At 56.0% G+C, this 21,259-nt stretch overlaps 1 protein-coding gene across 1 annotated transcript in view; it reads right to left on the reverse strand.

The window, feature by feature from the left end:
* Positions 1–21,259, reverse strand: part of ed (hemicentin protein echinoid) — a 161,181-nt gene that overhangs the window by 2,949 nt on the left and 136,973 nt on the right. Inside the window, exons 2-9 of the mRNA XM_070145550.1 lie at positions 7,043–7,241; positions 5,103–5,360; positions 3,361–3,557; positions 2,106–3,239; positions 1,134–1,991; positions 801–994; positions 520–682; positions 81–404 (exon numbers count right to left, since the gene is read on the reverse strand). Coding sequence (XP_070001651.1) covers positions 81–404; positions 520–682; positions 801–994; positions 1,134–1,991; positions 2,106–3,239; positions 3,361–3,557; positions 5,103–5,360; positions 7,043–7,241 — 3,327 coding nt within the window. The remainder of the gene's footprint in view (positions 1–80; positions 405–519; positions 683–800; positions 995–1,133; positions 1,992–2,105; positions 3,240–3,360; positions 3,558–5,102; positions 5,361–7,042; positions 7,242–21,259) is intronic.

Raw genomic sequence — 21,259 nt, forward strand, 5'->3', positions numbered from 1 at the left:
TCTATTCACTATAAACCCTCTGAAATTATATCGTCTATGTATGAATCCTCCCATATAACAAAGTAGAAAATGTGACGTACCCATATGATCTGCACGCTTCCTCGGTTTCTGTACAGCAGCGTAGGGATCCCCGTTGGCCATGTAGTTTCCGCGAGAGCCTGGATAATCCTCCATCATTCCCTGTCCTTGGTGAGAAGCCGGAGGGTAGTGGGAGTAGTCGTCGTAGCCAGAAATGCCGTAACCTCCGTGAATCATGGGGTCGTACTGGTAGCTTCGTGGGTCCTGCACCATGTGGGAGCCCATCTGTGGGTCACCGTGGCCCTTCACCTGCCACAAGGAGTCCTGTGAGTTGACTGAACCTCCATTGTTGGAGTTGGAGTAGCTGTTGTCCATGAATCCCATTCCTGTAAGAAAAAATGGTTATAGTTTGCAACCTTCACAGAACTGCATTTTTAATCACAACCCCAATAAAAATGTAATTTTTTTATGTATCATAATTATAAGGCTCTAATGTTTTACCATTATTATTGTGAGCATTGTTCACATGTCCATTCTGGTTGTAGTTGTGATACTGCTGAGAACTGTAGATGCCCGTTTTGGAAGGATCATCCAGTCCAGTGTCCATGGAGCCATCAAGACCCTTGTTATCCATACCAACAGTGTAGTATGGTGGAGGTGGAGCCTGGAAAAGTGATACGAAAATTAGAAATGAGAAATAATGCATAACAGTCAAATATAATTTTTTGAGTATCAAAGCATTTAGATTTACAATAAGGATCACTTATTTGACTAGGTTTTACCTGCTGTGCAACAACACCACGGTGAGAAACTTCCATGTCAGCAGTCTTATTCTTGAGCTTGCTGTTCCTCCTACGGCAGCAGCAGCAAATGAATACAAGTGCAACAATGGCTACAAAGACTACACAGCCTATAATGATTGCAACCATGTACTGCATTGACATACTTTGAGACGGGATGGGTGGCAGGTAGTCAACTGGAGAAAGGAGAAAAAACCTTTAAGTTCACGCCAAAATACACACGTCTTTTAAACGTTCTTATATATTTGGAATCTCTTATGCACTAATACACAACATATGACAATATATAAAAATATGCAAATGCTACTGCTTTACCTTTCCTGGCAGTTTGGTAATTTCCACAGCTGTCCTCGATGAAGACGGAACAGAACTTGATTCGCACTTCGTTGGGAGCAGTATCGCCCAGGGCCACCTCGCCGTGATTGTCACTCTGAATTGGCACCAGTTCCTCCATGGGGATCCATTCTTCCGTTTCCACATCTTGTACTTCTACCTGCGCTTGCAGCATGAGACTCGTGGGGAGCACCTTGAAGCTGAGAATGTTGTTGGTCCTCTCCAAGAACACCTCTTCGGGCTTGGGGATGGTCTCCACATTGACGAGGGTCATGGTTTCCAGGGGGTCGGAGAAGTCGCTGTCTCCCTTGATGTTGCTGGCCTTCACCTGCAACTTGAATCTCGTCTGCTGCTGGAGAGGCTGGATCACGCACGGGTTCTGCGTCTGACAATCGTGGCTCGTGATCTCGCCCGACATGGCCTCCGCTCGCACGTGGAAGATGGTGTCCGGGAAACCACCGTTGAAGCTCTCGTCCCAAGCCAGGTTGATGAAGTCGGTGCCACGTGTGATGACGCGGAGATTCTTGGGGTGTTCTGGGCGACCCTTCTCTTGCAGGGTGATGATGGTCTTGTGTTCGCCCATGTTGTTCATGCCCTTGCAGGTGTAGCTGCCATAATCAGCCTTGGTAACGCCGAGCACAGTGAGAACTGACGCATACACGTCGTCTCCCAAGGCAGTGTGATTGGTCGTGTAGTGAGCGCCATCTTCGTCAATGAAGTTGGAGTCGAGCGACCACTGGAAGGTGGGTTGAGGGTAGGCCTGCATGCGACACTCGACCCGCGCATCTTCGCCGAGATCGTAAGCGACTTTGTTGGCCTTGTGGACGGTGATTGGGGAATCTGCCAAGAAAAAAAAATGGGTTTAGAGTATGCCAGAGTAAATGTATGAAAAATGAGTTTCACAAAGTACATAAGTAAAACCAATGTATAATAAAAACCATAATAACTACTTACGTTCGATCCTCAGCAGCTGTGAGCTAGAGACTTCTCGTACATCGTTCTTGAAGACACACTGGTAAGTTCCTCTGTCAATGGGTAGTAGCTGATTGTCGTATCGGCGAGGGCCACGGAACTGCAGCGTCGACTGAACAGTGTAGGCGGCATTCTGGTTGCGCGACTGTTCCACCAAGATGTCGTAGAGGCCGTCAGAGGCATTGAGTTCGACTCCGTCCTTCAACCAACGGATGGAGGGCTGGGGCTTCCCTTGGGCGCGACAGGTCAGACTCAAGTCGGTCTTGCTGATGCGGTGGATGGCGGACTCGGGAAGGTTCTCCAGGATCCTTGGCGGCTGGTACACGCGCACGTGGACGGATGCGGGGGTGCCCTTGCCCAGGCGGTTGGAGGGCTGGCAGTAGTAGGTTCCTTCCTCGGACAGAGAGGCGCGGGGGATGGTGTAGTTGACGCCCAGAGTGAGCGGCGAGTCGGTGCCGTCGCGCCACCAGCGGTACGTGGGCATGGGCCAGCCGGGGGGGTCGGCGCCGCAGGTCAGCGTGGACTGCTCTCCCTGCACGGCGATGGGCTCGGCGGGCGTGATGAAGGTCTTGCCGGGGGCGTGGCGCACTCGCACGGCCACGGTGGCATTGCCGATGCGGTCGCTTGGCTCGCCGCCCGTCGGGTTCAGGATGTTGACGGCGCGGCAGATATAGTTGCCCTGGTTCTGCGCCGACACACGGTTCAGCCTCAGGATGTCCCCGTTCTGGCGGAAGCTGTCGTCGCCCTCCTTCAGCCACTCGATGGTCACGGGCGCCGGGTTGGCCGTCACGTTGCAGGTGATCATGATGTCCTCGGACTCGTCCACGTCCTTGCTGGACATGACGGCCACGCGCGGGCCGTACTGGACGTCCAGGGTGACCTCGGCCTCGCGCAGGCGGCCCAGCCCGTTGTCGGCCTGGCACACGTAGCGTCCGGCGTCCTCGAGCGAAATGCGTTCCATGACGAGGGTGTTGTGGGTGTCGATGAAGCGTCCGGCGCGCGTCCAGCGCACGTTGCTCACGGCGGGCTTGGCGTCGGCCGTGCACGTCAGGGTGGCCGAGTGTTCCAGCTCCACGCGCAGCGGGTTCTCAGGGCCAATGGTAATCCGCGGGTAGTCTGTGGGAATAGGGCGATCAAGATTAAACAACTTACCCAGAAGAACTTTCAAGCATCATGCAAGGCCACACACACTACATCAGACGCCGACTCTAAAAACCAAAGCGCAACAAATACTCACAGTTCACGCTGAGAGTGACGGTCGACTCCATCTTCTCGTCGTCGGTAAGCGCCCTGTTCCACACGACGCACCGGTACTGCGCGCCGTCGTCGTCCTTGCCGGGGGTGATGGTGAGGACAGAGGTGGTGGGGAAGTCGCGGCCGCCGCCAGGCTTCAGCACGCTGTACAGCTTCTGCTCAGAGCCCGAGCGGTACCAGCTGCAAACAAGGGACACGGTTCAGCACGAGTGGGACGGAAAAAAGGGTAGTGGGGGGGGGGGGAGGTGCAGGGTTAAGGGCAGCGTGGGGAGGGAGTTGGGGGAGGTTGGATGCAGAAGAGGGGGAGACATACACATGTGGTGCGGGACGTGACTGTTTCTACCCCTTCCTCCCTCCCCGTCCCCCGAAGCCCCGTAAACCCGTCACCGCCGACATAACCCTGTCAACTCCCTCGCCGAACGTTCAAAACCTTAAAAGACGTCTTGGTAAACCGCTAACTCATCACCCTTATCGCCAAGCTACACTCTTTCACCCTCAATAAGCACCCTTTCACCCTCACGAAGCCCCCTCCTCCCCAACCCGGCCGGAGCGTGAAGTGGCGGGGCTGCTCGCACAACGCGCCATTGTTTACAGTGCTGGTCCGGGTGGGCATGTGGGCACTGGCCTCCCGCGCCCGCCCGCCCGCCCGCCTTGCATATGCCACGCCTTGCATCGCCTGCTGTTTCAACAGGGATGGTGAAGGGAAGGGAAGGGAAGGGAAAGGGAGGAAAACAGGAGAAAGGAAAATGAAAGAAGGGAAGAGAAGAGGAAAGATGGGGAAGGGAAGCGAGGAGAGGGGGAGGAAAGGGAAAGGAAAAGAAGAGAAGGGAAAAGAAATGAAGAGCAGGGAGAGGAAAAGGAGGGAAGAGAGAAGGAATGAACTCGGAGGGGAAGAGCAGGATAGGAGACAAGAACGAAACACGGAAGACAACGAAAGGCAGATACAAAAAACAAACACACGCGCTACACCTGCAACCCCCGCCCACTTGAAAAGCACACAGCAGACGTCTGGGTGAAGCGCGCCCTCTCAGCTCACCCGCCTGGCGACCCGACCCTTGAGAGAGTGCCACTCCCGGCTGCGCGGTGCATTTATCATTTTTTTCCCAAACATCTCTTCAAACTAACATCTCTTTCTCCTTTTAAGTAAAAACAAATCCCCCAAAACTCTACTTCCTCTCACGAAATCCTAACATTCGGAGACGACCGAGCCATTACTCCAAGAGGAACGTATGGACAGAGATTTCTCCAGTGACATCGGCGTGGGCCAGACGGAGCCTGCCTGCACATAAAACCTCCCGGATGCTGCCGACAGACCGTCCTTCTGGGCAGCTCGCCGGTGCGCTCCGTCGGGAGGAGGAGCGGGGCGTGAGAACCAATAGTCGAGTCCTGTTGCTTCTGCTTCTTCCTATTTCCTTACCGCCTCTCCGTCCTCCCCTCCTATCTCCCCCAATCCCTCTCTTTCTTGTCTTTTCCTCCCTTTCTTCCTTTGTTTCGCTTTCCCTTCACCATTCCTTCCTCTCTCCCTTCTCCCTCATCCCTCCCTCCCCTCCTTCCTTTCCTGCTTCCTCTCTCCCATCCCTCCCTCCCTCCTTTCCTTCTCCTTCATCCCTCCCTACCCCCCTTCCTCTCTCCCCTCCCCCTCCCTTTCCCAGACTCAACACCTCCCTTCTGAACCCACGTCTCCCCAACGACCCGCACGGCCAAGGCCCCGAGAGAGGTACTCACATGATCTGCGGGTCGGGCGAGCCCCCCTGGGACGAGCACACGAGGTCGATCTGCTGTCCTTCGGTGGCGGTGGGCGCCTCGGGGTTCACCCTGGGGCTTCCGGGCGGGATCAGCACGGTCAGGTTCACGGTGGTGGTGTGCAGGTCGGACCCGGTGCCGGCCTCCTTCACGCGGCACTCGAACATGCCGTTGTCGCGCTCGTAGGTGGCGCGGCTGATGGTCAGGTCGTAGCGCCCTTCCTCCAGGTCCAGGTCCACGCTGCGGGGAGGAAAGTTTCATGAGACGCTGCTGGCTCTTAGGAAATAAAAGGTATATAATATGTACATGGAAAGGTCAAGCATCACAGAATCATATATATGAAAATTTGTCATACAGCGGCTAGTCAAGGCCAACCATAAATTATACACCTATTAAAATTAATGAGACGCAAGCCGAGTCCGCGCGCCTCGCAATCTGCTCCTCACGCGACGCCTAACGCCCCGGCGTCGCGGACGGACAAAGCGCAACAAAACGGAAGTCGGACGCGCCAAATCCCCGCCTCACGCATGGCCTCCTGTCCTCTCCTCACTGCTCTCTCCTCTCTCTCTCGCTCTCCCATTAGCCGTCACGCACCCAGTTCCCTGAATTCGATATCCCCTTTGAAGGCGCATCCCGTGAACGGCTGCCTGGCTTAAGCCCCGTGAAGGACGCTGGCGGCGCCGTTCCCACGTACATCAAGCGGCGAGTCACCGTGCTTGCGAGGACGTCTCTTAGTGGGTCAACCCCCCCCCCCCCAATTAGAGATGGCTCGGGCTAGGGCCAGCGTCGAGAAGCATGCATCACGTTCGTGCTCCGTTCCGCCTGCCGTGGCCGTTCCCCCCTGAACGCCTCGCGAGATGACGCGATTCAAAGCAGATGGCGGAAGACGTCGGGCGGGTAATGGCGGGCCGCGAGCAGGTGCGCCGTGACTCTGAGGGACCTGCGTCGATAATGTCGCTTGGGAAACTTCCTAATGAACCTCTCCATGTGGCATCCTAGTGTGCCCGGGGGCATGCGCCCTGTAATTACGCTGGCATTTACAGCCACCTTCCAACGCTCACTCGCAAGGAAGTTTGACCCAACATCGCTGCGACAATCTCGGTTCGGAGCGCAAGGGCGACGAGAGGAGGGCGAGAGGACGACCTGCGACCGTGTGGGTCAAGCGCGCACAGGACGCGTGGCTGCCCCCCCCCCCCCATTCCTGCCCCGGCCTCCCCGCCGAAGAAGCTGTGCGCGCGATTCTAATATCCGGCGCTCCCGGGAGGGAGTTACCGCGCCTTATGGGCCCCGGGTTGTCAGAGGGCATTCCGGCGGTGGCTGCGACGGCGTCGGGCCGGGGACACCGCTAACATCTGCTGCGCCGTGGGAGGCACACATGGCCACCACCTCCCCGTCTTGATACTGACACCATGTACACACAAATACGCACACGGATACACACATGCGGAGGGCAGTTTGCGGAGGCGAGAAATGTTCAATGCCTCAAGACCTCAGGCGAACGAAGCTGCTAAAGAATTATCCTCATTACCATTATTAAGCATTTCCATGAAGTCCAAAAAGACGAACATATTTTCATAATCATCCTTCGGCATGAGCAAGGAGGGCGCCGCCGATCGCTATTCCGTGCGTGCGAGCGCTAATGTGCCGCCGCGCGTGGATTTCCAAGGCGTCCGCGGCGGCGAGGGCACCGCGCCAAGCCACACGAGCCCTCGCACCCGTGGGCGCTGGGAGAGCCCGGGTCAGGCAGCCGCAGCCGCGCATTATATTCCACAACTCCACGCTGCCTCCGCACTCGCCCTTCCCTCCACATCCTGCAGCAGGAGGGAAGGCGTGGACGAAGGACTCTCACTAACGCCCATCTCACCCCCACTACCACTACTACAACAACAACAAAGGGCCGGTTCCTCGCGCCCAGCACTTACGTGTAGCTCCTGTCGAAGGGCGTGTCCCTAATGGCGACGTTGTCCTTCTCGCCCTTCCTCTGCCTCATCCAGAAGATCTGTCCGCCCGACGTGATGAGCGACGGGTTGTTGATGCGGCACTTGAGGGTGACGTCCTGGCCCTCGCGGACGTCCGCCACCTCCTCGCGCCGGTTGCCCGCCGCCGCCGCCGCCGCCGCGCCTGCAAGGGGGAGAGAAACGTTAGTTGCTTGTCACAAGAAGCTCATCTGCGGAGGTTTCATCTGCGGGGAATTTAGAACAAGGGAAGGGAGACAGAGACAGACGGAAGGAGCCGACGGGGACTTGGAAGGCCGAGCCCAGGCCGAGCGGACGATGGGCGGGGGCGTGCTGCGTATCGCCCCCCCCCCCCCCCGCCCATTAATACCCATCACACTTCGACCATTTAGCAACCCCGCGTACACCCGCGCCCATTACCTGGCTGCTAATGTGTCCAGAGCACCATCATTTACACCCTATCTCGCCGCCGCCTCCCTCGCCTCGCGCCCGCGCCCGTCTCGTTCAGCGAACCCCCCCCCACCCCCCACCCCTCTCGCCCCAGACGTTATCTGGCGCTTTATCTTCGCGGGCGATCGCATTACATTCCCGCGCGCGCCGCCCTCCCCGCCGCCCTTCCGCCGAGAAGTGCGAGGCCATTCGGGTTCGCGCCCTCGGCCGGGCTGAAGGGTAATGAAGCGGTTGATGGCGGGCGTGTGGGCGTAATGGTGACGCGCGGGAGTCGGCGCCCACCCGTAGTGTACATGGCAACCGGCCACGCTTCGCCGCCCACAAGACGCTATCACATGACCCCGCCGCCCGCACCCGCCCACAGCGCCATCACTCACAGCATCACGGCGTCTGCGCGGCGGCCGCCCTTCGCCTCCGAGGCTGACGTCGGCCGCGAGAGACTCCCGCAGCCCCTCGGAGACCCAGGCGGAGCAGAAGGGATCGGCGGCGGCGCGCGGGGGGCTGCCGTCGGGCCCTCTGCGCGATGGACCCCGAGACTGCAGATTCACACCCTTCCCCCTTCCTCCCCTGCCGCTCTACAAGGCGTGCCTTACCGACTCTAGACCCCCTCCCCCATTCCCTTCCCCGCCTCGCTCTTTTTCATCTCTCCTCCAAAACACGGGATCGACCTCCATCCTCATTCACACTCCTTTCCTCCCTTCCCCCCTTTCCCCCCTTCATCATTCCTTCTTCCCCCCCCCCCTTCCTCCCTCAAAAGAACCCCATTTCCCTTCCCCGCTTGCCCATCCCCGCTCCAAAGGGAGAAAACCCGAAAAGAAAGCGAGTGCAAGACGAAACGTAAAAATCCATCGCATACTCCTGCATAACTCTCCCTCCCCCCCCTCACCCCCACCCTCGGTTCCCCTCCTCCTCCCCACCCTTCATCCCCCTCCTCTCTTCCTCCCTCTCCCTCCCAAATCGCGAAGAAAACGAGAAATCCGCGAATAAAAAACGGCGCGTTCTCCTCCGGTTCTTTACGGAGTCCCCGACAACGGAACAGCCGGGTAACGCGAACAATCGCCCGACCCTTTCTGGCGGTGGCAAAAAAAAAAAGCAAATAGGAAAAAAAGAGAAAAGAAAATCTCCCTCCTTGCCGTATAGCCTGTAATCACCCTCGCCAAATACAGCAGCGTCCTGTAGAGGGTCAAACCCCCCCCCACTCACCCCCATACACACCCTCCCCCCCTCCCTCTACCGCAGCCGTCTACAGTAAGAGGTCAAGCTGAGACCGGTTCTTCCAAGAAGCTAAGATTGTGACCGACCTCCTCTACCTGCACCCCCTCCCTGTTCCCCTACCCCTTTACCTTCCCCCCTTCTACCTAACCCTCCCCCTGCCCCTATTCTTCTCCCCCCCCCCCCGTCTTCCACTTAAAGTCCACCGGTAGCGCCCCAACCTTAGCCTTCCATATTGACCTGCATCTGATCCCGTCCGGGTCTGTGTGTGTGTGTGTGTGTGTGTGTGTGTGTGTGTGTGTGTGTGTGTGTGTGTGTGTGTGTGTGTGTGTGTGTGTGTGTGTGTGTGTGTGTGTGTGACACAGAGAGAGAGAGAGAAAGAGGAAGAGAGGAAGGAAGGGAGAAAGGAAGGGAGGAGGGATAGGGAGAGAGAGAGAGAAGAGAAAAGAAGAGAGAGTGGTAGAAAGACCAAGACAGAGAGGCAGCGAGCGCAAGAGGCCCTCCCGCCCTGGCCGCGCAGGAGGCCCGGCGCCCAAGCCCCGCCAATCATTAGCGATTCCGCGCCACGCTTCCCCCCCCCTCCCCCCTCCCGGTGGGCGCGAGGGCCAGGCCAGCAGCTACCGAGCGTCGTAATCCCGGCGCTAATCCGGCCTCGTCCAATCAGCCAAACACCTGCAGCCAATCACGCCATGACTTTTATTGCACCGAAGAAGGGAGGGATGCGGGGAGAACATGGCCGCCATTCGCCCCCGCTGCGCGCGCCATCTATTGGTGGTTTACCGAAGGAATAACCCGTCCCTTTTCTCTCCCTCTCTTTCTCTTTCTTCTTCCCGGGGCACACTTCATCCTCCTCGTTCTTCCTTCCGTACTTCCTTCATCCCTCCGGCTCGCCCTCCTCCAACACTCGCTTAAAATGTGACACCAAAACAGCGGACGACCGGAAAGGGAAAAAAAAGGAGAGAAAAATATCTCGTTTCTTTCAGGTTTTGTCTTTTATCCCCCCTTCCCCTTCCCCTTCCCCCTTCGCGGCCGTGAAAAACAGGTTGTGCCGGCCCACTACACCCGCTCAGCCAGCGCCCGCCCGCCCGAAGGACCCAGGCGGCGCCCAGCACCCGATGACCGTTGAAGGAGCATTATCATCGTCATCATCGTCGTCGTCCTCATCTATGGACAAAGGGAAGGTGACCCGACGAGTTGGCGGCGCCGCCGAGAGAGGAAGCCCGCCGGACGCGACCCGGGCCGCTAATGAGGCTCCGCGCGCCCGGTCAGCGCCGCTCGCAACTGCTCCTTGGGGCTGCTCCTTGGGGCTGCGCTCTCGGGGCGCTGGGCCTCTCCGCCTGCCGGCCGGGACTCGAGTGGAATAAGCCACCGCCGGGTCGGGGCTTCCTCCGCCCTCCGGACGGGCCGGCGGCGGCCTTTTTGCGGCGCCGCGACAGGCAGGTCGGTTATTCGTCAGCGACAGAATGAGCCGCGTTGCAGGTGCGGCGACGCGAGGGAAGGAGCAGCTCCAGCTGGCTCAGCCCCGAGGCCAAGGCTGGGGTTTCCGCCGCAGATCGCCCTCCGCCCGCACCCGGGGGAGGAGCCGCTGCTGCCTCAGCCCGCGCCTCGGCCAGCTGTTGCAAACCCACACGTACATGCACACGCAACGCACGCACATGCGCACGAAACACACACACACACACACTATCCATCCCTCGCCCCCCCCCCCCTCCCCTACTCCGCGAAATCCCAGAGGAGTAGTCAGCGGCGCTGACGGCGGCGGATCACTACTTGCGCAGCGTCGACAGCCCGCCGCCCGCCCGCGACCTCCTTCCGCCCGCCGCCCACACGTCTCCTCCCGACATCGAGCCAGACACGGCGACCGCACGCCCAGACGCACTCCACTCGCAACCCGCACGCCACTCCTGCAAAGCGCGGACCGCACTCCGGAATCTCAAGAAAAAACGAAATCCTCAATCCGAGTCTTCCCGAGAACTTCCTCTGGCGGATTCCTCGCCGAGGGTTCGAACGCGTCACTGTTTCCCGCTCAGCAGAAGATGGAAAGTTGCAGCACAGCCTTGCACGAGGGTTGCGCCGGCTACGTGCCGTCGCTCGTCTCCCTCGTCTCGCCTTTTCTTGCATCCTTCCATCTCGCTCTTTATCAATCTCTCTCTCTCTCTCTCTCTCTCTCTCTCTCTCTCTCTCTCTCTCTCTCTCTCTCATTCTCTCGCTTCTATTTCTCGCACGCAGGGAACATGATAATCCGTTAATAAAAGTTTTCAGATACGCTCCACTTCCCTTTCCAAGATCCCGAACCCAGAACACAAAAATCGTTATCCTGCAAAACTAAGAAACAAGACAATTCCAAATGCAAAACCTCTTCACAGACTTTACATCTATCTCCCTCACCCCGACCCTCCACTCCCCCACCTCCCCTCCCCCCACCACCCAACGGGCCAGCGGGCCGGCCGTGCGAGCCTCCCCCCCCCCTCCTCCTCCTCCTCCTCCTCCAGGCGGCGCTCGTTCACATCCAGTAGCGCACAACATGGCGTCGAACACCTCCCCGCGCGCACGACTGCCGGGCAAAAAGCGCCATTTCCCAGCGCGCCGCACGGCCGTCCGGGTCAGCGGCGCCGCCAATTAAACGCGTCGGATCGGGACCGCTGTAATTACGAGATCGCCCCTTTTTCTCGTTTTTCTTCTTACGTGTTTTTTTCTCTCTCTCGTTTTTCTTGTTTCTGGTTTTGCAAGGGGGCGAGAGGGGGTGGATGTAGCGGTACATGTCTTGCTTGGGTTTTCGCTGTATGGCAGACGGAGGGGGGGAGGGGGGAGAGGGAGCTGTGTTTCGCTTTGCAGAGAGTGAATGAATAAGGGAATGAGCGAGTTAATGAGTGAATATCTTAAGAAGCGAGTAACTGAACGAGTCCGTGAATAATTGTGAGTGAGTGAGTGAATAAATGCATACGTATCTGTATGTTTCCTCCTCCAACCCAAATAAAACTGGAGGAGGCGCCTGTCCCCAACTCCCCCCCCCCCCTCCCCCCGCCTCGACAGCCGCCCACCACGTATCATAATCAGCGGTTTCCTTCCCTCCTCATCCTGCTTCTTCGCCGCCCGCTCGCTCCTCGCTCTGTTTGCTCCCGAAATGAGGCCCGGATGGTCACCCACGCCCGCTTTCCGTCAGTCGGTCGGTCGGCCCGATGGGGAAATCGCGACCGCCCCCCCCCCCTCCCCATACTTTGTTCCGGGCCAGGGCTTCAGCGTCCGAGAAAAAGGCGCGAAATTACGACCCTCTTTAAGTAGGACTCGAAGCCTTCTAAGGATACGGAGCTGCACGTCCTTCCCTCCCCATCACCAGCGTGCAACTGAACGCCGAACCAAGCCACAGGCCAATAAATCCCGAAAATGAAGTCACCCAATCAAAAGAGAGAGAGAGAGAGAGAGAGAGAGAGAGAGAGAGAGAGAGAGAGAGAGAGAGAGAGAGAGAGAGAGAGAGAGAGAGAGAGAGAGAGAGAGAGAGAGCGAGAGAGAGGAAGGAGATAATACCAAGACGACTTTAATTAACTGACGACAGGAAGGTCACACCCACACACGATAACTCCATTAAGGACAAAAAAAAATAAAATTACTCGTATCGGCCGTTTCTGCCTCCGCTCCCAACAGGGACAAGAAGCGGCCGCGCAGCCACACCTCAGCAGGAACCCATAGAGCCGAAATCCCCGCACAAAACCCACGCGGCACCGACCCTTACGGACCCCTCCGCTGCAACGGCCAAAATGGAGTCGTCTCGAGCAGCTCAGCGTGCGCGAGGATTTAATTATCCTTGGTAATAGGTCACAAACTCCCGATTGTTATAGCGAGGTCGGTAGGGGTGGGGCGAGGGAGGGGGTGGGGGTGGGGGATGACCCCTGACCTCTGACCTCTGACTTTCTTGCACTTGCAGATGGGAAGGGGGGCGGAGGGGAGGAGGACGCTTCTGTGAAATTCTAAATGAAAATGCAGGACGATGCCAATGGCAAATGAGAATAAGGGGGAAATGATCAAGAGTAAAGAAAGAGGAAAACAACTGAACTAATGTCGAGGAAAGAGAAAAAAAACACAAGGAAGACACGACAAGAGAGAGCAGCGAGTCCCTAACGCCATCCTCCTCTTCCCTTTCCTCATCCTACTCCAATTTCTACTATTCTTTCTACTCCTGCTTCTGTTTCTCCTCCTCCTCCTGCTCTTACTCCTACTCCTCCTCCGACTCCTCCTTCACCTTCTCCTCATTCTCCTCCTTCACCTTCTCCTCATTCTCATTCCCCTTCTACCTCCTTCGCCTATATCTCCTCCTCCTCCTCCTCCTCCTCCTCCTCCTCCTCCCCCTCCTCCTCCTCCTCCTCCTCCTCCTCCTCCTCCTCCTCCTTCCCCCCCCCTCCTCCTCCTCCTCCTCCTCCTCCTCCTCCTCCTCCTCCACGCCAACCGGTCCTTCGGGCTCCCCCATAAACCCGCTTTTATGACACTCGGCGCCCAGGAAAGCCCTAATGGAGTCCGGGCCTTCGGTCGCTCGCGCCAACGCCGACGCCCTAGGCTCGGTCCGCGGCGGGAGGGCAACGGGGGCGCCGTCGCAGGTGATGGTGAAGGGAAGGATGATGGTGATGATGGTGAGAGGAATGGTGATGTTGATGGTGGAAGTAATGGTAATGGTGATGGTGAGAGAAAGGAGGGTGATGATGGTGAGAGGAATGGTAATGGTGATGGTGAGAGTAATAATGAAGGTGAGGAGGAGGAGGAGGAGGATGGTGATGATAACAACGAAGATGGTTATACTGATAAAGTTGAGGATAATGATCACAGGCAAAAAAACAAAACAAAAATAAATAAAAAAAATAAAAAATAAACAGTAGCAGAAGCGAGATAAGAAAAAAAAAAAGCTACCAACTCACACCCGCCATCACTAGACGAATAACCCTCCCCATTTCCCTCCCCCCCACCCTCCCCCTCCGTCTTCCCCCACAAGTCCTCGGCGCCCCTACCCAACCCATGGGCGTGGACAGAGGCTGCAGACGAAGAGACAGGAAACGCCCACGCCCACTAGAGCATGGTGCCGCAACCATTGTTTCTTCGGGCGGTGATGAGGAAGGTGAGGGGGGAGGGGGGAGGGGGTAGGGGGTCTTCTAACATGCACAGGAAGGACATGCTAATTACGTAGCGTATGGTAATTAAGGGCAAGAGATTCAAAGCGCGATGATGGATGGAAGGGTGAAATAGATAGATAGATAGGATAGAAGGATGGACAGAAGAACGGGAGGATAACAGGATGGAAAGATAAAAGAAAGGGCAGGAATCAGAAACAGCAAAAAGGTGGTGGTAAAATAAACAACAAAATAGAAATAAAAATCAAATGTTTCGGAAGGCAGATCCACACCTAGGACAACGCCACAGGTACAGAGGAAGAGAGGTAGGGGCGAAGGAGATAAGGGGGGGGGGTGAGGGGGAGACAGAAGGAAGGGGAAACAGAGAAAGGGGAGAGGGGAAGGAAAGGGCGACCGAGATTGAAGGGAGACAGGGAGGGAAGAGGTAGGACAGAAGGACCCCCAAGGACCCCCCCTCCCCCCTATATATCCCCCCATATCTCGATCGCCACCTCCCCCCCCCCCCCCGCCGAGCTCCCATTAACTAGGAAACAATAGTAGGGCGTCTATCATTATCTGACCATCCATCAAGGCGACCTTATCAAGACCTCTCATCGACCACAGATAGGGGAGGGGAGGAGGGGGAAGGAGAGGGTCGGAGGGAGGGAAGGTGAGAAAGGAAGGGGAAATAGAGAGAAGGAGGGGAAGGAGAGGGAGGGGAGAGAAGGGAGAGGAAGGAAGAAGGGAGATGAAGAGAAGAGCGATAGGTAAGAGAAGGAGAGGCAGGTGATGGAGGAAGGAAAGGGAAAGAGAGGGTAGAGGAGGGGGGGAGAGGACCGACGCCATCCTAACCCCTACCCTCCCTTGACTCCCTTCTCTGACCCTCACTTATCTTGCCTTTATCCCTACCCCTTATCCAGCCGTATCTATTTCCCTTTCCTCTGCCCCATACATCATTTATCCCTGAACTTATCTCTGCGGCATCTGGGTTTCTCCGTCTTTCCCCCCCATCCTCTGGGTCAGATAGCTGGCTTATTGGCTTCTCAGACGGGTTTACGGCGCGAACGATTGAAACCGATGATAAAAACCAGATAAACCGCAAAAAAAAAAAAATAATAATAAAATAAAATACAGATAGCAAGTGTAAAATCGACGCCTGCTCTTCTGCATACATACATACATACATACATACATACATACATACATACATACATACACACACACGCACACACACACACAAAATCATCATCAATATCGCCACCTCACCGCCCGCCCGCCCGCCCGATCCTATCAACCCTCATCGATAACCAAATCAACTTGCCAAATCCACCCCGAATCCACCCCCCCCCTCCCTCCTCCTCGCCCCCTGACCCCTATATCTTCCCATTGCTTCCCCCCCCCCCCTCGACTATCTTAAACTCCCTACTCCCTCTTCCCATTTCTTTTTTTTTCTCCTATTCCTTTATCTTCTCCTTTTCTCTTCCCCTTTCTTCTATTTCTCTTTTCCCATTTCTTCTATTTCTCTCTTCCCTTTTCTTCTATTTCTCTCTTCTCTTCCCTTTTATTTCCCCTCCCTCTTCCCTTTCCTTCTCTTCTTCTCTTCTCTCCACCTTCCACATTCCCCAACCCCCTTCCCCCTCCCCCCACACACAGGGCACGCAGGACAGTGGAGAGAATCCCATCTCAAGAGGACGTGTCGCTCGGGGAATCGGCCAAGGGTCTCCTCGGTCCTCCTTGAAGGCTCGTCCTCGAGGGGACAGGACAGACGAGAGGTGTTGGAGGATTTGGGGAAGAGGGGAAGCGTGTTTTTGTGTGTGTGGGGGGAGGGGGAGTAGGAATGGGAGGGGGATGGTTATGATTATTATTATTGATGACGGTGATGATGGTGATGGTGATGATGGTGATGATGATGATGATGATGATGATGGTGATGATGACGACGACGACGACGACGAACAACAACAGCAACAACTACAACGCCGACAAACCCCGCCCTCGCCCCTCTACCGTGCCACAGAACCCGGTAAGGCACACTTCAAACCTCCGCAGACGAAAGACGAAGAAGAAAAAAGAAAGAAAAAATTAAAAAAAACTTATCTGGAGCGCCTCAAGTCACGAGACGAGAGCCCCGCCATTGCAACCCTGCAACCCGACGCCACCGAAGAGGACCACAGGACGACGTTGCAGAGAGGAGAAAAGATAAGCGATAGAAAAGATAGAAAAAAAGGAGAGAAAAATACTGCTCCTTGAATAAATAATGTGATGCCCGCTGGATGGTCGTATCTCCTCCTCCTCCTCCTCTCTCCTTCTCGGCCTCTTGACTCGAGAGATTGGGAGAGATAGGTCGAGTGTCGGCGCTCTTGGAGGATTGGGTAGGGGGGGGAGAACAGGGGAGAGAAGAGAGGGGAAGGGAGGAAGAAGAGGGAAGGCAGGGAAGAAGAGAAAAGGAGGAGAGAGAGAGGAGGAGAGAGGACAGGGAAGAAGAGAAAAAGAGAAGAGAGAGAGGAGAAGAGAGAGAGGAGGAGAGAGGAGAAGAGAGAGAGGAGGAGAGAGGAGATGAGAAGAGAGGATAGGAGAGGGGAAGGGAAAGAGGAGGAAAGAGGAGGAAGGAAAAGAAGGGATAGAAGGTAGCGAAGGAATGAGGGATAGTTAGGTGGGAATTACGGAAAGTAAAGTACGATAAAAACAAAAAAACAAAAAAAACTACAAAATGGGAGAGAAAGTAAAAGAACAGCATCCAGCGGGCGTACTGGCGTGGGCGGGGGCGTGGAAGGGGGAGGGGAGGAGAGGTCGAAAGGTAGGCGTGACATCCGAAAGGCCTAAAAACGCGAATATCAATCAACGAAGTAGACAAAGGAACGAAACTGATACTCGATGACGATCCAGGATATTAGCAGGTTCGGAGCAGGATGTGCAGGAGGGGGAGAGGAAGGGCGACAGACAGAGGACGAGGGCGAGGAGGCAGGGGAGAGGAGGAGGAGGATTGGGAGAAATATTCCCTTCCTTTGCCCTACGAACGTTATAAGATCTATCCAAAAAATATGGAGTCTAAGGGAAGGAGAACATAGGCCACGCGGGATGGCTGTTCGGTGGGCGGGCGAGCGGGTGGGCGTGCGGTGGCGGGGAAGGCGATCAGGCGCTGCTGGAAACCGTACCCGACGCCCGTTATCGGATCCGCGGCGTTGGATACGGGCATCCGCCATCGACTCGCATCTCGGGCCAGCCTCACCCGAGGTCTATGGACTTCCCCTCCCCTACCCTCCCCTACCCTCCCCTACCCTCCCCTCCCCTCCCCTCCCCTCTACCCCTATCCCCTCCTCCTACCTCGCCCCACAACACGGCGGGTCTTAGGGTTCGCCGTGTTGCCCCCGTTGCAGAGTCTTGCAGCACACAGCATGGACGCAAAACGCGAAAATGCGAGTCGTTAAAGTGCGGGTACAATGTGCTGTAAAATCTCCCAAACAATACAATGTGAATACACGCTCTACCATTCTGCTGGATGAGAGAGATATAAAAAGAGATGAATGTGGGGGGAGGGGGAAGAGGAGGAGGAAGGGGGAAGGAGGAGGAGAAAGAGGAGGATGAGGTGGAAGGTGAAACGAAGAGAGAGAGGAGGAAGAAGAGGAGGAGAAAGAGAAAGAGGGGGAGGAGAAAGAGGAAGAGGAAGAGTAGGAGAAAGAGGAAAAGAAAGTGGAGGAAGAGGTGGAAGGAGAAACGAAGAGAGATATGAGTAGTAGCGGGCGGAGGACGCAGAGGAGGAAGAGGAGGAGGGCCTCCCACCACAACAAAGGTGTAGCGAAGGACACCTGAGCCAAGTTGCACCTTGCAGCCAGCTCTCGGTTGTCCACCTCTCTCATCCCTCGCGAGTGCACACGCACACTGCCCGGGCACCAACACCCTGCACCCTCACACTTTTTCCTATTCTCCTCCTCCTCCTCCTTCTCCTTCTCCTCCTCCTCCTCCTCTTTCTCTCTATCCTTGCTTCCACTTCGTTTCTTCTACCTTCTCCTTCTCCTCCTCTTCCCCGCATCTTCATCGCAATACCAAATAGCGTACAAGATTAAGAATGAAAAATAAAAAAGATACCTAGACCTATAACAGATAGAAGGAAAAACACACACACACACACACACACACACACACACACACACACACACACACACACACACACACACACACACACACACACACACACACACACACACACACAGAGAGAGAGAGAGAGAGAGAGAGAGAGAGAGAGAGAGAGAGAGAGAGAGAGAGAGAGAGAAGAGCATCAGCCTCTCCAAACGCAAGTCACACACCGGGTTACATAACACAGAACTTCTCCCAAACAACGGCTTCCATATCGGACCTTGAGCGTTACGTTGTGGAGCCTTAAGACGGTTATGTTAAGAGGCTGTAAGGGAGGGGGGGGAGGAGGGAGGGGGAAGGCAGAAAGGTGGGGGGTGGGTGGGGGAGGGAGGGGGAAGGCAGAAAGATGGGGGTAGGGGAGGAGGGAGGGGGAAGGCAGAAAGGTGGGGGAGGAGGGAGGGGTAAGGCAGAAAGGGGGTGGGGTTAGGCAGAAGAGGGGAGGGAGGGGAAGGAGGGGTGGGGGGTAACGCCATGTCGACACGAACGTTTCGGGAAGTAAGATGGGATTGTGCGTCTTACAAGCTGCCCAAGAAGCCCTACGCGGGTAAGCACTTATTTGCCTTGACTGAGGTTTGACACACTTTTAAGGCATAGGCTGTCGCTGTCGCTGTCCCTCCCCCTCATCCCCCACCCCCTATTACTACTCCCCCCTCATCCCCCATCCCCTATTGCTACTCCCCCCGCCCACCCCTCCACCAAGACGGTTTTAAGTGAATAAAATCAAAGCCGACACACATTTGCCGACTTCACTTGCAACAACCCTTTCTTACGTCAGCCAGCCTGCCATGCCCTGTCATACCAAACCCCCTCCTTCCCCCCATCGCTGCCCTTGCCCCTACCCTTCCCCCCTCCCCAACCCGACCCCTTTAATCCTGCCTCGAACCCCCTCGTAAACAGCATCGCAATCTCGTTATCTCTCGCGGGATCTCGGGACTCGCGAGAGACCTATCACCTAACACCTGCGCGGCGCGAACCCTTTGAAACCGCTCTTACTACCCTTCGAAAATGCAATTAGAACTCCAACATTTACATACACACATGCGTACATAGAGGTACACATACACACACACACACGCGCGTACAACCACATCATACACATTCACAACAAAATAAACCAGCGCAGACAGTCCAGGCAAACGCGCGCGCAGCCCCTTTCATCATCCATGCACGGCCATGCAACGCCTCCACCGGTACAACACGGCGCCTACCGTCACCACCTCCAAACATAGGCCTCACGTGGGCTCTTATCGCCCCGCCTCTTTATCATCCTATGCTCATGAATAATGCTATAATAGAGCACTTCCACGCTAGGTTACCGCTGAGACGAAATGCTCCCCCACCCCCCCCACCCCCACCCTCATTCCCCCCTCTCTCTCTCTCCTTCGGTCGTTAATTCGAAGCACCGAAACGTGTACAGATTTCTCCCTCATCCCTCCCCCTCCCTCCCTCACCCCCCCCCCTTTAACTCGAACCGACACCCCCTACCCCCCTCCCTTTTCTACGGCAATGTCTCGGTTGTTTGGAAGTCCCGACAAGCTGACAAACGGCCGAAATCGCGACGTTAATTCCCCTTAAAATTAACGCCATTTCTTGACGGGACGCGAAGTGGAGGAAGGCAAGGTGAAGAAGGAAGGATTTCGTGATGTTAATTTTTATCAAATGAACTTGGATGATTTTTAGCCAGACTTCACTTCATAACATCGATTCCCTTAGAATTAACCACTAACCTACTGTATGAGGAGGAGGAGGAGGAGGAGGAGGAGGAGGAGGAGGGAGGAGGAGGAGGAGGAGGAGGAGGAGGAGGAGGAGGAGGAGGAGGAGGAAGAAAAAGAAAGAGGAAGAAGATAAAGAAAGAAGAAGAAAAAGAAAGAGGAAGAAGATAAAGAAAGAAGATAAAGAAAAAAAATAAAAGAATAAAAGAAAAAGAAGAAAAAAGAAAAAGAAAACGAAGGAGGAGATAAGAAAGGTGTCGACAGGGCGGCCTTCCTCCCGCCGGCGACGCATGAGGTGTAACGATATGCTAATCCCCGTCATGTTGCGCGGCGAGGTGTCTATCGCGGGGATTTTTCACCCTGACGTGTCGGGGGGGGGGGGGAGGGGGGGGAGATGATAAAGAGGGGTGAGGGGAGGGAGGATACAGAAGGGTGAGGGGTTGGGGGGGAGGATAAAGAGGGGTGAGGGGGAAGGATAGGAGACGGGAGGGGGAGGGAAGGGGAGAAGAGGGAGGATAAAGAAAGGGAAGAGGGGGGAGGGGGATGGGGGAAGGAAGGGAGGATAAAGAGGGAGATTGGGGAGGGATATTAGGAAGGAGGGAAGGAAGGAACGCGACGAAAAGAGCGAAAGGAGGAACAGGATTACGAAGAAGGAAAGGAGGAAGAGGCCGTGTGGACACCCAGGTGGTATCTCTCTCCCCTCCACCCCCACCCACCCACCCCACCCCGACTCCTACAGCAGACGCCCCCCCACGCCACGACAAGACACGAACGGAAGATCGGGCGGAAGGAAAGGCTGTGTCAAGACGCCTCAAAATCAATCAAACCAAATCAAAACGTTCCTCTCGGAGGGGCATTTCTGGGTATTTTCTGGGCATTTCCGTGGCACACATCGCCCGCGCCCACACATCCGGCGCCCGAAAACGACCCTTAATGACGGAGAGAGAGAGAGAGAGAGAGAGAGAGAGAGAGAGAGAGAGAGAGAGAGAGAGAGAGAGAGAGAGAGAGAGAGAGAGAGAGAGAGAGAGAGAGACGCCCGCCTCCTGATGGCTATGCTAATGAACGGCGATCATAATGACGGAACAAATTTCTCGTCGATGATGATGATGCTGAGGAGGAGGAGGAGGAGGAGGAGGAGGAGGAGGAAGGGGAGGAATGAGGAGGGGGAGGGAAAGGAAGGAGAGGAGGGGGAGGAAGGAGGAGGAGGAAGAAGGAGAAGGAGGAAGAGGAGATAGAGGAGAAGGAGGGGGCGCACTTTACACACACCTTATTCTCCCCCCCCCACCCCCTCCCCCGCTACCCGAGGACCAAGCATCATTAACCAAGACAATGGAAGCGGCCATCACCTGGGCTCACAGGCGACGCGCCCCCTCCTATCGCGTGTCATCTCCGTCATCTCCGCGCTGGCACTTGACCCGACGGCGGCCGGAGGTGGCGGGGAAGCCAGCCAAGTATTGTCTCGTCCTTCCAAGAGATACCGTTCAATGAAAAAAAAAAAATCTTTTCTTTTGTTATATACCCGCCTTTTTCCCTTTTTTCTTTGACCTTCCCTCGCTTCCTCTCCCCCCCCCCCACCTCCTCCT

Source organism: Penaeus vannamei, chromosome 3, assembly GCF_042767895.1.
Source record: "Penaeus vannamei isolate JL-2024 chromosome 3, ASM4276789v1, whole genome shotgun sequence".
Classification (NCBI taxonomy): Eukaryota; Metazoa; Arthropoda; class Malacostraca; order Decapoda; family Penaeidae; genus Penaeus; species Penaeus vannamei.